The following is a 15452-nucleotide window of genomic DNA, read 5'->3' on the forward strand; positions in this document are numbered from 1 at the left end:
AATCTCATATTTCGGGGCTTAAGTAGGGGTCAGGAAAGGAATCCACACCTTTCTCCAATGTATTTTGGATTTGGGTTTTTTGGTCTTCCTCTGAAGCATCAGAGATGGCCACAGCTGGAGAGGAGAGAGATTAGGCGGAGTGGGACAGTGCTTTAAGATGGTACTGAGGATCTAACTGATCGCTGTTTTTGGAGTCAGAAAGGAATTTCCCCCATCAGATTAGTGGTGATCACAGTTTCTTCCCCCGCCTTCCTCTGCAGCATGTGAGTGAGGGGGACTTACCAGAATTATCTAGGTCTCTCTCACTAACTCAATTCTCTGCCATTACAAGGGCTTCAGGCAGCGGTGCACCTTGACCCCTTCTATTCTCTGCCTGTGGCACCCAATAGTTTAGTCTTTGGAGAGCTGTAACACTTTGGCCTAATTTTAGTTGTTGGGGTTGGTGGGGAGGAGGGTTGCTGGGTGGGGTTGGTGGCCTGTGATATACAGGAGATCAGACTAGATGATCGGGTAGTCCCTTCTGGTCTTAAACTCTATGACCTTGTGCTCCCCTCATCCATTTGTAACAAAGGGGTTTTTTTTTGGGGGGGGGGGCAGGGAGAGAGTAAAAAAATAAAAATAAAATTTAATTGGGGAGGGTAGAAGCATAGAACAAGAGATGTATTTTGGATATGTAGCTCTAGTAATATCCTTAAAAATAACCAATGAAAAGGAAGGTGGATTCATTCCTTTCTTTCCCGATAATCTTTCAACACATAGTACATTCTTGCAGGAGCAAAGGCGACTGAGAAATTTGGAGACATAAACCATCCATCCTGCATCTACCATGACCAGGGTCAAACTGTGCCAGTCTCATGTGAGATACCAAACCAGCACATCTCTGATGGCACCAATGGTTTTTACAAAATTGGATGGATTAACCCTTCCCCAAAGCTCTGATTCAGAAAAGCACTTAAGCACATGAAAGTACTGCAAACTCCAAGCATTCAAAAATCAGGAGACCGGCTTAAAAACAAACAAACAAAAAAAAAGTTTTAAAAAATAAAGAGATTCAGAATTTAGTATTTTCCTTATGATTCACATTTGCCAGCTTTTCTCTGCAGCCATGAGAGAGAATTTTTTTTTTCAATGAAACTGGGATTCTCATATAATCACATGACTCCAGGAGCAACAGGTGCTCCGTAAATCAATAAAATCAGCATATAGGTGCAGTGTCCCCCCAGGCTGACAGCTGGAAGGGCAGAGGCCAAATTTTTCCAACTTTAGGGCTTAAGATCAGAACCTTGTAAGTGGTTGCTCTTTGTGCCACAGCGCCTCCTGGTGTTAGGGTGTTGCAGGGACTTCGCCTTTAGAACCTCCCACCCAGCCCAGCCAGTGGCCACTTCCTGGACCCTGTGATGATCTGTCTCTGTTCAAATCTTCCATGGCCTGGCCTGGCCTCTAGTCAAGTCAATTAGAAGTTCAATCTTCCTTCAGCTGGACATTTGGTTACCCTAAAAGTTCAAATTAATATCCAAACTAACAGTTCCTCTGCCCCTCTTTGGCTACACTGAAGTTCTCTACTCCTGAGCCCTGCAGAGCTTCTCCTATGTGGCTTCTTCCCAGCAGGTTTCCCCACACTCCCCAGGAACTCCAACAGCTTCCATCAGGGATTTCCTTGCAGGCCCTTTCTCAGTTCTTTTCTCCTCACCGCCCCCAAAACATTAGCCTGACCTGCTCCCTGTGGGTCTCCTCCAGCTTGACTTGCCCAAACCCTTCCCAGAGAGGGAAATCTGTTGGCTCCCCTCTAGACTGAGTTCACAGTAGTCGGCCTCTCCCCAATATCCTACCATTGGGGTCACTCATCAGGTCTCCATCATTCTGGGGGATATGCTGTCTATCAGAGACAAGGCTGAGCCCAGCTTATTAGAAAGGGCCAGCCAGCCTGTGACACGCCTAAATAAATGGCCTGATTTTCCTGACACCTTTGAGGGAGAGGAAGGGGGAAAAACCCCAAAAAACAACAAACAACACATCAAGCCACACATTCGTAAAATTCTGAGCATAAAATGCATTTTCATGTTCCCCAAGGGCCTGACATGCCAGGGAATCCATGTGTTATGGAAGCTGAACTAAACCCTCTCAGGAACACGTGAGTATCTCACACACTGCAGCACTGCTCTGACTTTACAGAGATCAAAATTTTCAAAAAAGTGATTTTTTGGGCCCAAATGGAGACACCTCAAAAGGGACCGATCAGAAAATGCTGAGCACCCACCCTCTGAAAACCTACGGCATCTCAAGTTATGCACCCAAAATATCACTAGTCAGTCACTTTAAATTATCAAGTCTCAGCCAAGCTAGTGAAGGGTTAAGCAACTAGCTTCTTTCAAGACAGAAAACATGGAAGTGTGAAGATCAGTGAACTAAGATTGCTCAACCAGCACAGCTGTCTGCTGTAGCAACGTTCGCTTACAAACATCTGGCTGCATGGTACGTTGATAGAGTAAAGTGACCTCACACCATTCACACGCACACTATCAGCACTCACGCACGCTGCTTCTTATGGAAGCTAGAAAGGCCCTGGGAAATGGCTGCTCTGTTTTCAATTTAAACCAAAGCTGTCAGAAATTATTGAGCCACCACAGAACTGCACACAGAAGCCATAGCTATAAATGCTTGTAAACAAATGGAGTAAAAAGGAGAAATGTGGGGGGTGGGGAAGAGCCCTTTAAGAACATGGAAACCCAGACAGATTTTATGCTAAAGGAAGACCAGCTCACCTGAAAGCGATAGGCCTCTACAAGCGCGTCTGCAATGCTTTTCACTGCTCAGCCGGTTTATTCGTATCACCCGAGTGCCTCTCTCCTTTAAGGTGGAAATTCTGTTTTCAGATATGCCCAGGGAAATCAACAGGAAAAAAACAACAGCAGTCCACATCTTGAAGGCTGGCCTTGGAATCACACTATTCTCCCCTAGAGCTGGTTGTGCAGGAGAAGCATTTGCCAATTACCTTCGGGTCCTAAGCGACATATCTGTCAAACGGAAATATTAAAAAAAAGAAAAAAATAGATAGGATAGATCAAGAGGATGCATTAAAAGATTTAAATAGTTCTTAACTCCTTTTCATCTATAGATCTCACAGCACTTTATAAAGGAGGGTAACCATCATTATCTCCATTACACGGATAAAAAAACAGGTAGACAGAGGGTGTAAGAAGTGACTTGCCCAAGGTCACACAGGTCAGTCAGTGGCAGAGCAAGGACTACAATTCTGATCTCCTTAGTCCAGCACTTTACACACTGGATCATGCTGAAAACCACGCAAGACAGAAGCTGCAGCTCCTAGCTCATAGTTTAGGAACTAAGTTTCCAAAGGTCCCAAGTCAAGACGTTTTAAGGCCCACACATGCACAACATATACTCAACACAGACATGAAAGAGCTATTGAAAATGTAACAAATTCCTCCTTATGTCATTCTGATCGTGTCTGGGGGAGCTTGTCCAACCACTGTTGAAGCAGATCATGCAGAGGCTGGAATAGCACAGCGGGAGTCAACCACAAACCATATGAAAAAGGTGATGAGATGAAAACGTGTGAACTAATTCCAGCAGATGTATCAAGATGTTAACTGATACCCCAAACCAACATCAAACCTATGGAAGTAGGCTAATCCAGGTACAAAGCTGCACATTGCTAAATTGGAGCTTTAGAGTCAGACAGGCTGGCAGGCAGTGTTCAAAACAGTGAAATTAAAAGAAAAACCATGTAACACGCATAGCAAAGAGACTAAGCTGAGCACCACAGTTCAGGTCAGGTGTCAGAACCCACCCAAAGTTTAAACCCATGGTTTTCATCACTCCTTACAGACACAGCACAGCTTATGTGGGAGGATGACTGCACATAGCCTCAAGTTTCTATCAGTTTGCAGCCTTTGTGATGGGAGGACGACATTTACACATTACAGGCCCACGTCAAGCAAGACGTGTGGGTGTCTCACGCTGACGTACGAGCCCCACAGGAAACATGGGAGAGTGGACATGGCCACTGTGGTTGGATATAGGGGTACCTAGTCCTGCTAAAGTTCTGTCAACTTGGTAGAACAGGAGAAGAGTACAGGGATCTGTACACTTGACACATGCCTAAAACTGGCCCTGCTTTTATGTCAGGAAATGCCCAAGAACAGTGGTCACCAACCGGTCGACCGCGATAGACCCTAGAGGATCTCCCCGTCAATCGCGATCTCTGGCAGCACAGAGGGGCTCCTGCTAAGATGGGCTCCCTGCCTGCTCTGACCCCATGCAGCTCTTGGACGCGGCCAGCGCAGCTGGGGTCTCCCTCCACATGCTACTCCTGCCCGCAAGCACCAGACCCGCGGCTCCCATTGGCCAGGAACGGGGAGCTGTGGCCAATGGGAGCTGCAGGGGCGGTGCTTGCAGAGAGGGACAGCATGTGGAGCCACGCGCCGTGCCCCCTCCAGGGGCTGCAGAGGCATGTTGGCCCCTTCCACGAGTGGCATGGGGCCACGGTAGGCAGGGAGCCTGCCTTAGCAATAAGTGCTACCCAGCAGAAGGCCGCACCCCAAGCCCCAGAACTGAGCCCCCTCACTAAGCCAGCACCCTGTACCCCCTCCCCCAGCCTAGCCCCCTCCCAGAGCCCCACCCTGAACCCCCTCCTGCACCCCAACCCTCTGCCCCAAGCTTAGCCCAGAGCCCCCCCCCACACTGCGAACCCCTCAGCTCCAGTCCAGACCCTGCACCCCCTCCCGAACCCCAACCCCAGTGAAAGTGAGCAAGGGTGGGGGAGAACGAGTGATGCGGAGGGAGAAAGAGATGGAGTGTGTGGGGCAGGGCTTTGGGGAAGGAGCAGGGCAGATCCTGGGTTGCCCTTAAATTCAAAAAGCGATCTTGGGCATAAAAAGGTTGGAGACCGCTGCCCAAGAACATTCAGGTAACAACTGGTTCAGTGCAGCTTTCAGTTTCCTGCCAATTCCAAAGGTTAATTTAAAAATTCCTTTTAATTCCAAATCGAGCTGTGAGTCCAGGTAACCCAGGAAACCCCAAGAGATCACACACTGCCCCAGCGGTTAGTGGACCAAATTCACACTGCTCGTAGTCTAGCAGACTTTGTTCCTCTATATGCAACTAAGTGGGCAATGTCCCTTCCCACATTCCTAGCAAGAACAATAGGTCCTTGTCCAATACCTGTTCCCACTGAAGTCAGTGGAAAAGTTACCATGGACTTCAGTAGACTTTGGATGAATCATGCCCTTACCTTGTAACTGGAGTGATTCTGCTGCCTCAGAACTTGAAGTCTCGGAGGTAAGCCTGTACTTACAAAGAGTTCAGCATGGACTAGATTGGATGCTTCCAGGGCTTTTCCCTACAGGACTTTCAGAGCCACCCTCCTCCTTCCTCATTTAAGCAAGTCACAAACATCTCACAGGCAGGTATGACTCCTCAGCTGGAGCTCTCTGTAAAAATGCAAGCTTGTTCCACAACAAGGTGTGTGTGGAGAGTGGGCATACCATAGAGGAGGATTATCTGACCATCTTCCTGTCCAGTCAGAAAGGAGGTTTCCTCGGCATCCTGTTATAGCCATCGACACAATGAGTCTCTCCAATCAGTGCCATGCTTACAGTTTGAGAATCTCTGAAGTTGAGGATTCTGAGAAAGCATTGACCAATGCTTACCAGCTCATTGTACCTATCCATATATTGCTACAGTGCACCTGGGGCTGTGGAATCCGGGTGCTAATTTTTCTTGGTCATTTACATTTTCAGAACCTTGCACAAGGGATTAGATTCAACAAAATGCAGGACTGGAAGGGACCTCAATAAGTCACCTAGTCCAGTCCCCTGCACTGGGTCAGGGCTAACTATTATCTAGACCATCTCTGACAGGTGTTTGTCTAACCAGTTCTTAAAAACCTTCAGTGATGGAGATTCTAAAACATCCGTAGGTGATTTGTTTCACTACTCAACAACCCCTACAGTTAGGAAAAACTTCCAAACGTCTAACCTAAATCTCCCTTGTGAAAATTTAAGCCCATTACTTCTCCTGTCCTCAGTGGATGAGGAGAACAATTTATCACCCTCCTCTTTAAAACCACCTTTTATGTATTTAAAGACTGTTATATCCCTCCTCAGTCTTCTCTTTTCCAGACTAAACCCCAATTTTTTTTCACAATCTTTCCTCATAGGGCATGTTTTCTAGACCTTTAATAATTTTTGTTACTCTCCTTTGGACTTCCTCCAATTTGTTCACCTCTTTCCTAAAGTGCGGTGGCCAGGACTGGACACACTACTCCTACTTGAGGCCTTATTAGTGCTGAGTAGCATGGAAGAATTACTCCTCATATCTTGCTTACAACACTCCTGCTAATACATCCCAGAATAATATTCACCTTTTTTGCAACACTACATTGATGACTCATTTAGTTGGCGATCCACTATAACCCCCAGATCTTTTTCTGCAGTATTGCTGGCTAGCCAGTTATTTGCCATTTTGCATTTGTGCAATTAATTATTCCTTCCTAAGCGGAGTACTTTGTATTTGTCCTTATTGAATTTCATCTTATTTATTTCAGGCTATTTCTCCAGTTTGTCAACATCATTTTAAATTCTAATCCTTGTCCTCCAAAGCACTTGCAACTCCCCCTGGCTTGGCATCCTCCATAGACTTTGTAAGTGTATGCTGTATGCTATTATCCAAATCATTTATGAAGATACAGAATAGAACTGGTCCTAGGACAGACCCCTGCAGGACCCCATTCCATAGGCTCTTCCAGCTTGACTGTGAACCATTGATAACTACTAAGTATGGTTTTCCAGCCAGCTATGCACCCACCTTGTGGTACGTTCACCTAGACTATATTTCCCTAGTATGTTTATGAGAAGAAGGTCATGTGAGAGAGTATCAAAAGCCTTATTAAAGTCGATAGCTAAACAAATCCCCGCAACAGCCTATGAGGACGTAGGTCAGTAAGTCTGATTATCCCCATTTTACAGTGGAAGAAGCTGAGGCACAGACGTGATGCCAATTGCTCAAGCCAATAGAGCAGTAGTCCAGTGAAACAGCAAGTGACTGAAGCAGGAACAGAACTTGGGAGCCCTATTTGCAGGGCACACAGGTCTGGTCTATTCCTAAAACCAAGCTATGTCTCTGAACGTAGCTAAACCAACCTAAGCCCAGTGTAGACACCGGTAGGTTGACGGGGGAATTCTTCTTTTGACCTAGCTGTTGCCTCTTGAGCGGATGGATTTACTACAGTGACAGAAAAACCCCTCTCGTTGCTGCAGCAACTGTCTACACTACAGTGACGCAGCACTTGCGGTGTAGAGGTATCCAAAGTCACAATGCCTTAAAATTCTGCACATATCAACAATCTATCCCAGTTATACTGCGAGCCTGCTCAAGAGATGCAAAAGCTTTGTTCTGGTGAAAGGTGCTATTTTGTGCTCATTGCAAACACGCTTAAATTGTCTGAAGTTACAAGGGAAAGGGGAAACCACCTCTGATTTTAGCTGCATGCTCTTCTTGAGCTGCAGCCTGTAGCAGACAATGCAGCACCACATTCTCTATGTGCAAGCAGGAATTACGCCTCAGCCAAGAATTCACACTCTGGCCAGCCCTCCTGCTGGTTAGAAATATTTCTGAGACTGACTTGGCAAGAGTAGACTTGTTAGAGAAATGCAGCTCGTGAGCCCCATCTAGTCTTGTTCCAAGAGAACTGCTCCTGCTTTCCTTTTAGGATTTGCTAAGGCCCTGTTTACATTACGCACTGGTTAGACATTGATGTTGCTGCTCATACAGCCCTGGTCTACACTAGGACTTTAGGTCGAATTTAGCAGCATTAAATCGATGTAAACCTGCACCGGTCCACACAATGAAGCCCTTTATTTCGACTTAAAGGGCTCTTAAAATTGCTTTCCTTACTCCACCACTGACAAGTGGATTAGCGCTTAAATCGATGTTGCCGGCTCGAATTTGGGGTACTGTGGACACAATTCGATGGTATTGGCCTCCGGGAGCTATCCCAGAGTGCTCCATTATGACCGCTCTGGACAGCACTCTCAACTCAGATGCACTGGCCAGGTAGACAGGAAAAGAACCGCGAACTTTTGAATCTCATTTCCTGTTTGGCCAGCGTGGCAAGCTGCAGGTGACCATGCAGAGCTCATCAGCAGAGGTGACCATGATGGAGTCCCAGAATTGCAAAAGAGCTCCAGCATGGACCGAACGGGAGGTACGGGATCTGATCGCTGTTTGGGGAGAGGAATCCGTGCTATCAGAACTCCGTTCCAGTTTTCGAAATGCCAAAACCTTTGTCAAAATCTCCCAGGGCATGAAGGACAGAGGCCATAACAGGGACCCGAAGCAGTGCCGTGTGAAACTGAAGGAGCTGAGGCAAGCCTACCAGAAAACCAGAGAGGCGAACAGCTGCTCCGGGTCAGAGCCCCAAACATGTCGCTTCTATGATGAGCTGCATGCCATTTTAGGGGGTTCAGCCACCACCACCCCAGCCGTGTTGTTTGACTCCTTCAATGGAGATGGAGGCAATACGGAAGCAGGTTTTGGGGATGAAGAAGATGATGATGATGATGAGGTTGTAGATAGCTCACAGCAAGCAAGCGGAGAAACCGGTTTTCCCGACAGCCAGGAACTGTTTCTCACCCTGGACCTGGAGCCAGTACCCCCCGAACCCACCCAAGGCTGCCTCCTGGACCCAACAGGAGGAGAAGGGACCTCTGGTGAGTGTACCTTTTAAAATACTATACATGGTTTAAAAGCAAGCATGTGAAAGGATTACTTTGCCCTGGCATTTGCAGTTCTCCTAGATGTAGTCCAAAAGCCTTTGCAAAAGGTTTCTGGGGAGGGAAGCCTTATTGCGTCCTTCATGGTAGGACACTTTACCACTCCAGGCCAGTAACACGTACTCGGGAATCATTGTAGAATAAAGCATTGCAGTGTATGTTTGCTGGCATTCAAACAACATCCGTTCTTTATCTCTCTGTGTTATCCTCAGGAGAGTGAGATATAATTCATGGTCACCTGGTTGAAATAGAGTGCTTTTCTTCAGGGGATACTCAGAGGAGCCCATTCCTGCTGGGCTGTTTGCCTGTGGCTAAACAGAAATGTTCCCCGCTGTTAGCCACAGGGAGGGGGGAAGGTTGAGGGGGTAGTCACGCGGTGGGGGGAGGCAAAATGCGACCTTGTAACAAAAGCACATGTGCTATGTATGTAATGTTAACAGCAAGGTTTACCCTGAAAGAGTGTAGCCACTGTTTTATAAAATGTGTCTTTTTAAATACCGCTGTCCCTTTTTTTTCTCCACCAGCTGCATGTGTTTCAATGATCACAGGATCTTCTCCTTCCCAGAGGCTAGTGACGCTTAGAAAGAAAAAAAACGCACTCGCGATGAAATGTTCTCTGAGCTCATGCTGTCCTCCCACACTGACAGAGCACAGATGAATGCATGGAGGCAAATAATGTCAGAGTGCAGGAAAGCACAAAATGACCGGGAGGAGAGGTGGCGGGCTGAAGAGAGTAAGTGGCGGGCTGAAGACAGGGCTGAAGCTCAAATGTGGTGGCAGCGTGTGAGAGGAGGCAGGATTCAATGCTGAGGCTGCTGCAGGACCAAACCAGTATGCTCCAGTGCATGGTTGAGCTGCAGCAAAGGCAGCTGGAGCACAGACTGCCACTGCAGCCCCTCTGTAACCAACCGCCCTCCTCCCCAAGTTCCATAGCCTCCACACCCAGACACCCAAGAACGCGGTGGGGGGGCCTCCGGCCAACCAGCCACTCCACCACAGAGGATTGCCCAAAAAAAAGAATGCTGTCATTCAATAAATTTTAAAGTTGTAAACTTTTAAAGTGCTGTGCTTAAAGTGCTGTGTGGCATTTTCCTTCCCTCCTCCACCACCCCTCCTGGGTTACCTTGGTAGTCATCCCCCTATTTGTGTGATGAATGAATAAAGAATGCATGAATGTGAAGCAACAATGACTTTATTGCCTCTGCAAGCGGTGATTGAAGGGAGGAGGGGCAGGTGGTTAGCTTACAGGGAAGTAGAGTGAACCAAGGGGCGGGGGGTTTCATCAAGGAGAAACAAACAGAACTTTCACACCGTAGCCTGGCCAGTCAGGAAACTGGTTTTCAAAGCTTCTCTGATGCGTACCGCGCCCTCCTGTGCTCTTCTAACCGCCCTAATGTCTGGCTGCGCGTAACCAGCAGCCAGGCGATTTGCCTCAACCTCCCACCCCGCCATAAACGTCTCCCCCTTACTCTCACAGATATTGTGGAGCACACAGCAAGCAGTAATAACAGTGGGAATATTGGTTTCGCTGAGGTCTAAGCGAGTCAGTAAACTGCGCCAGCGCGCCTTTAAACGTCCAAATGCACATTCTACCACCATTCTGCACTTGCTCAGCCTGTAGCTGAACAGCTCCTGACTATGTCCAGGCTGCCTGTGTACGGCTTCATGAGCCATGGCATTAAGGGGTAGGCTGGGTCCCCAAGGATACATATAGGCATTTCAACATCCCCAACAGTTATTTTCTGGTCTGGGAATAAAGTCCCTTCCTGCAGCTTTTGAAACAGACCAGAGTTCCTGAAGATGCGAGCATCATGCACCTTTCCCGGCCATCCCACGTTGATGTTGGTGAAACGTCCCTTGTGATCCACCAGAGCTTGCAGCACTATCGAAAAGTACCCCTTGCGGTTTATGTACTCGGCGGCTTGGTGCTCCGGTGCCAAGATAGGGATATGGGTTCCGTCTATAGCCCCACCACAGTTAGGGAATCCCATTGCAGCAAAGCCATCCACTATGACCTGCACATTTCCCAGGGTCACTACCCTTGATATCAGCAGATCTTTGATTGCGTGGGCTACTTGCATCACAGCAGCCCCCACAGTAGATTTGCCCACTCCAAATTGATTCCCAACTGACCGGTAGCTGTCTGGCGTTGCAAGCTTCCACAGGGCTATCACCACTCGCTTCTCAACTGTGAGGGCTGCTCTCATCTTGGTATTCATGCGCCTCAGGGCAGGGGAAAGCAAGTCACAAAGTTCCATGAAAGTGCCCTTACGCATGCGAAAGTTTCGCAGCCACTGGGAATCGTCCCAGACCTGCAACACTATGCGGTCCCACCAGTCTGTGCTTGTTTCCCGAGCCCAGAATCGGCGTTCCACAGCATGAACCTGCCCCATTAGCACCATGATGCATGCATTGGCAGGGCCCATGCTTTCAGAGAAATCTGTGTCCATGTCCTGATCACTCACGTGACCGCGCTGACGTCGCCTCCTCGCCCGGTATCGCTTTGCCAGGTTCTGGTGCTGCATATACTGCTGGATAATGCGTGTGGTGTTTAATGTGCTCCTAATTGCCAAAGTGAGCTGAGCGGCCTCCATGCTTGCCTTGGTATGGCGTCCGCACAGAAAAAAGGCGCGGAACGATTGTCTGCCGTTGCTCTGAAGGAGGGAGGGGCGACTGACGACACGGCTTACAGGGTTGGCTTCAGGGAGCTAAAATCAACAAAGGGGGTGTCTTTACATCAAGGAGTATTTCAGGCAGGACTTCACAGAGGGTTCCAATAAGAAATGGTGCACCGAAGTTATCGTTCTTATTGGAACAAGGAGGTTAGCCTGGCCTCTGATTGATACATGGCTAGATTTACCTTGCTGCACCTTCTCTGTGAGTGACTGCAGTGTGACCTAGAGGAATGAGTCCCCTAGACAGGGGAGGAGGCAAATGAGTACAAAACAAATCTGGTCTATTTCTTGTTTTGACCCACTCCATCTATCTTTTACATCTTTGGCTGGCAGCAGACGATGCAGAAGGACTGCATGCCATCCACATCTCATGGCTGCTCGGCAGAAGATGGTACAGTACGACTGCTAGCCATCCTCATCTCCTGCCTGCCTGGCAGAAGATGGTACAGTACGACTGCTAGCAGTCCGTATCGCCTGCCCGCTCACCATAAGACGGTTCAATAGGACTGACTGCAGGACTAAAGAGAATGACCTGGTCAAGTCACTCCAAATTTAGTCCCTGCGCCCATGTCTGTCCAGGCGCTCCCAGCCGACGTGGCCAGGAGCACCTCGGACATGACGATGACGGCTACCAGTCGTACTGTACCGTCTGCTACCACAAGGCAAGGGGTTGCTGCTACTGTGTAGCAATGCCGTACCGCGTCTGCCAGCACCCAGGAGTCATAGGGTGACGGTTACCTGAGCGGGCTCCATGCTTGCCGTGGTATGGCGTCTGCACAGGTAACTCAGGAAAAAAGGCGCGAAACGATTGTCTGCCCTTGCTTTCATGGAGGGAGGGAGGGAACGGGGGCCTGACGATATGTACCCAGAACCACCCGCGACAATGTTTTAGCCCCATCAGGCATTGGGATCTCAACCCAGAATTCCAATGGGCAGTGGAGACTGCGGGAACTGTGGGATAGCTACCCACAGTGCAACGCTCCGGAAGTCGACTCTAGCCTCGGTACTGTGGAAGCGCTCCGCCGAGTTAATGCACTTAATGCACTTAGAGCATTTTCTGTGGCGACACACACACTCGAATATATAAAACCGATTTCTAAAAAACCGACTTCTATAAATTCGACCTTATTCCGTAGTGTAGACATACCCACAGACCCATAACGTAGATGTGATGCACAGGTAAGCAGCTGGAATAAGCCCTGCTTTTTTTTCCCTCTTATTACTTTTTTAAAACAGGAAATAAAAAAAAAACAAAAAACTTTTCCTAATATATTAACCATATGCTATCAAATCTTAGCTATAACTTTAAACATGAAGTGAGCTGTAGCTCATGAAAGCTTATGCTCAAATAAATTTGTTAGTCTCTAAGATGCCACAAGTCCTCCTTTTCTTTTAAACACTGAATTATATAGAAAATGGTTAAAATATAAATCAATTCGAACTATACAATTTACAAACAAATTTGCTTATAACATCCAACTCGTTAAAGAAAATTATTAAAATAAGGAAGAATAGAAGCATAATTCAGGGGAGGGGAATAGAGACAGAAAGGGAAGGAAGTGGGTAGAGAAGAAGTGGGGCCAGGCTCATGCACTTAATAAGATCAGATACTTCCAGGAGAGCACCCCATCTCTCTGAAAATTCTTCTTGGGTATTTCTATTATGGTACACAATTCTTTCCCTGGTGGACAAACCACTTAAAGGCTAGAAACAGTTACATTGGCTTAATGTAACTATTGGCCCCATAAGCACAGAGACACTTAGTTTCCCCGACTCTGCTCAGCTACCTGAAGTCCCTCTTGCCACACATGACTTCTGATCCATGTCACTGCATCAGCCCCAGGAACCACTTCACTGCAAGTGAAGAAAATTAAGTGGAGAGAGGGAAAGGGATGTGCTGAGGTGACCATGGGTGTAAGCTGAACCTCACTGGAACCTGGCGGAGAACTCAGTCCTTCTATACAAGTGCTCCTCTACCAGGGTATTTTAAGGCCTTTACTGGTTAGCCCATTATTAGCCAGCAGGGGAAGACCAGCTCTAGATGTCGACTAAAACCAATCACCCTGGTACTTTCCCTTTTTTTAAGCAACAGGCTCTTAAGGGATCAGCTAACACTAAAGGAACGGTATAGCAAAGACCTTGCTCTGCCCTGCCCTACAGGACCCACAGTTAACAAGAACTACAGAAGACAGCTACTGACACATAACAAGATTTTTTAAAAAGTGACTTCTTATTCTGAGTGCCTGTTTTTGGTGCCCAGCTTGTCACATCTCTGAGGAACGGATTTTGAGAGGGAGGGTAGGTATTCAGCGATTTCTGAGCATCAGACCCCTTTCAGAGGTCTCAAATTGGACTCCTAGACACAGAGCAAACCAACATCATGAATCCCTCTTGAAAAAACTCTTGGCTTAGACCTATCGTGTGCATCCATTCCAACAGTACACGATTGTTCCCTAAGGCACATTATCCAGCGTTTACTCCCCATCCCCACAAAAACAAGAACAGGAGAGACTTGGAGGAAGATCCTCTGCTGATGTAAATGGGTGTCGTCTCACTAAAGTCAATGGAGCTATACAGATTTACATCAGCTAAGGATGTGGCCTGTATCACCCACACGACTCATTCCCATAGATTTCCCCTGTCTGTATATCTTTCCTCACTTTCTTTGTTACACAGACTTACTAAGAACATTATTGCCACGATTCAAGCTCAATTTTATTTAGCACCTTAAAGCTCTCGAATGATCAGAGAAACCATCCCAAATCACCATCCCTTCCCTTCCAAAATAAGGATTCACAGCAGTTATTGCAAATTAGCCTTATGTGAGCGGGAAGACTGTTGAAATGGATACCACTAAGGGTATGTCTGCACTTCGAGTCAGAAGTGTAATTTTCAGCTTGAGGAGACATACACCGTGTTAAGCTCTGCTTGACCTAACCTGCTAAATAGAGAACTAGCTGGAAAATGCGTTTTCAGGGCACAGAAGCTATTTGGCAAATAGTTTCAGCTAAAACAATTGAAAACAAAACTTCTAAAAATGTCACCTCACCATTCTATTTTGAAAATGTCATTTTGATTAGACATTTGAAATATTGTTCGACTCAATTAAGATTTTTTTCCATCTCATTTGGTCGAGAAAAACCTGAGAAAATTCAGTTTTAGTTAGAAATTAAGATTTTTCAGGTTGGTCATCAAACAAAAAAAATTTAAAAAAATCAATGATTCTCTCAGCTCTTCTCTGTTTCTTTTATTTTCTTGTAAGTGCTGGCTTAACTTCAACTCTAAAACAAGGAGAGCTTTTTCCTCAAGTTATTGCTACGTATTTACAATCTTAACGCCATTTTAAAGTTTCTTTGCTTAGGAAGTTACAATTCTCCTTTTAGATTTTATAGCTGGTGTGCATGTGCGGATGTGTGATGATATGGCCCAGGGAATACAGCTCATTTCCCAATCCAGAGAGTGGATAACCAGATGCAGATGCACGTTAATACAATCCAGAAGACATTTTTGTAATTCCATATCAAATATCAGAACCACCACCTAGTTTTTGCCTCATCTTCTCCAGCACAGTCCCACAAGGCCAGAAAGTGATTCACTGTTACTTACAGCTCACTATTGAATTAGTGGCTACCAGTTTCCAATTATAATCCATGTCCCCTTCCCCTCCACTCCCACCCTGTGGCATATCTTTAGAGCCCAGAGTCCACACAGCTCCCTTGCATATTCAAAGATTCCTCAACCATTTACTCCACAGGGTGACAGCCAGGAAAAGCACCAGCTTTGTCACCAGAGCTGCCCTAGAAAAAACCCTCTCCCTGCACAGCCGTAACTGCAATTCAAGAGTGCGAACACTAGTGCTCCTGTCAGAAAACAAGCTTCCAAAGATCAGGACAAAACACTCTTTGGGTATTAACACTCTATCCCATCAGCCTCCCCAAAGACATTAAACGAACTGGGCTAGAAGTAGAATATAAAAATGCAG

The 15452-nt window shown here is 46.8% G+C and overlaps 1 protein-coding gene across 5 annotated transcripts in view; it reads right to left on the reverse strand.

Annotated features, from left to right (window-relative positions):
* Positions 1–15452, reverse strand: part of C6H11orf24 (chromosome 6 C11orf24 homolog) — a 112250-nt gene that overhangs the window by 55510 nt on the left and 41288 nt on the right. For all 5 annotated transcript variants that reach the window (XM_048852564.2, XM_048852565.2, XM_048852561.2 and 2 more), the window contains exon 2: positions 2763–3014. In XM_048852564.2, coding sequence (XP_048708521.1) covers positions 2763–2919 — 157 coding nt within the window. In that variant the 5' untranslated portion in view covers positions 2920–3014. The remainder of the gene's footprint in view (positions 1–2762; positions 3015–15452) is intronic.

The sequence above is a fragment of the Caretta caretta genome, chromosome 6, assembly GCF_965140235.1.
Source record: "Caretta caretta isolate rCarCar2 chromosome 6, rCarCar1.hap1, whole genome shotgun sequence".
In the NCBI taxonomy this organism is placed as follows: domain Eukaryota; kingdom Metazoa; phylum Chordata; order Testudines; family Cheloniidae; genus Caretta; species Caretta caretta.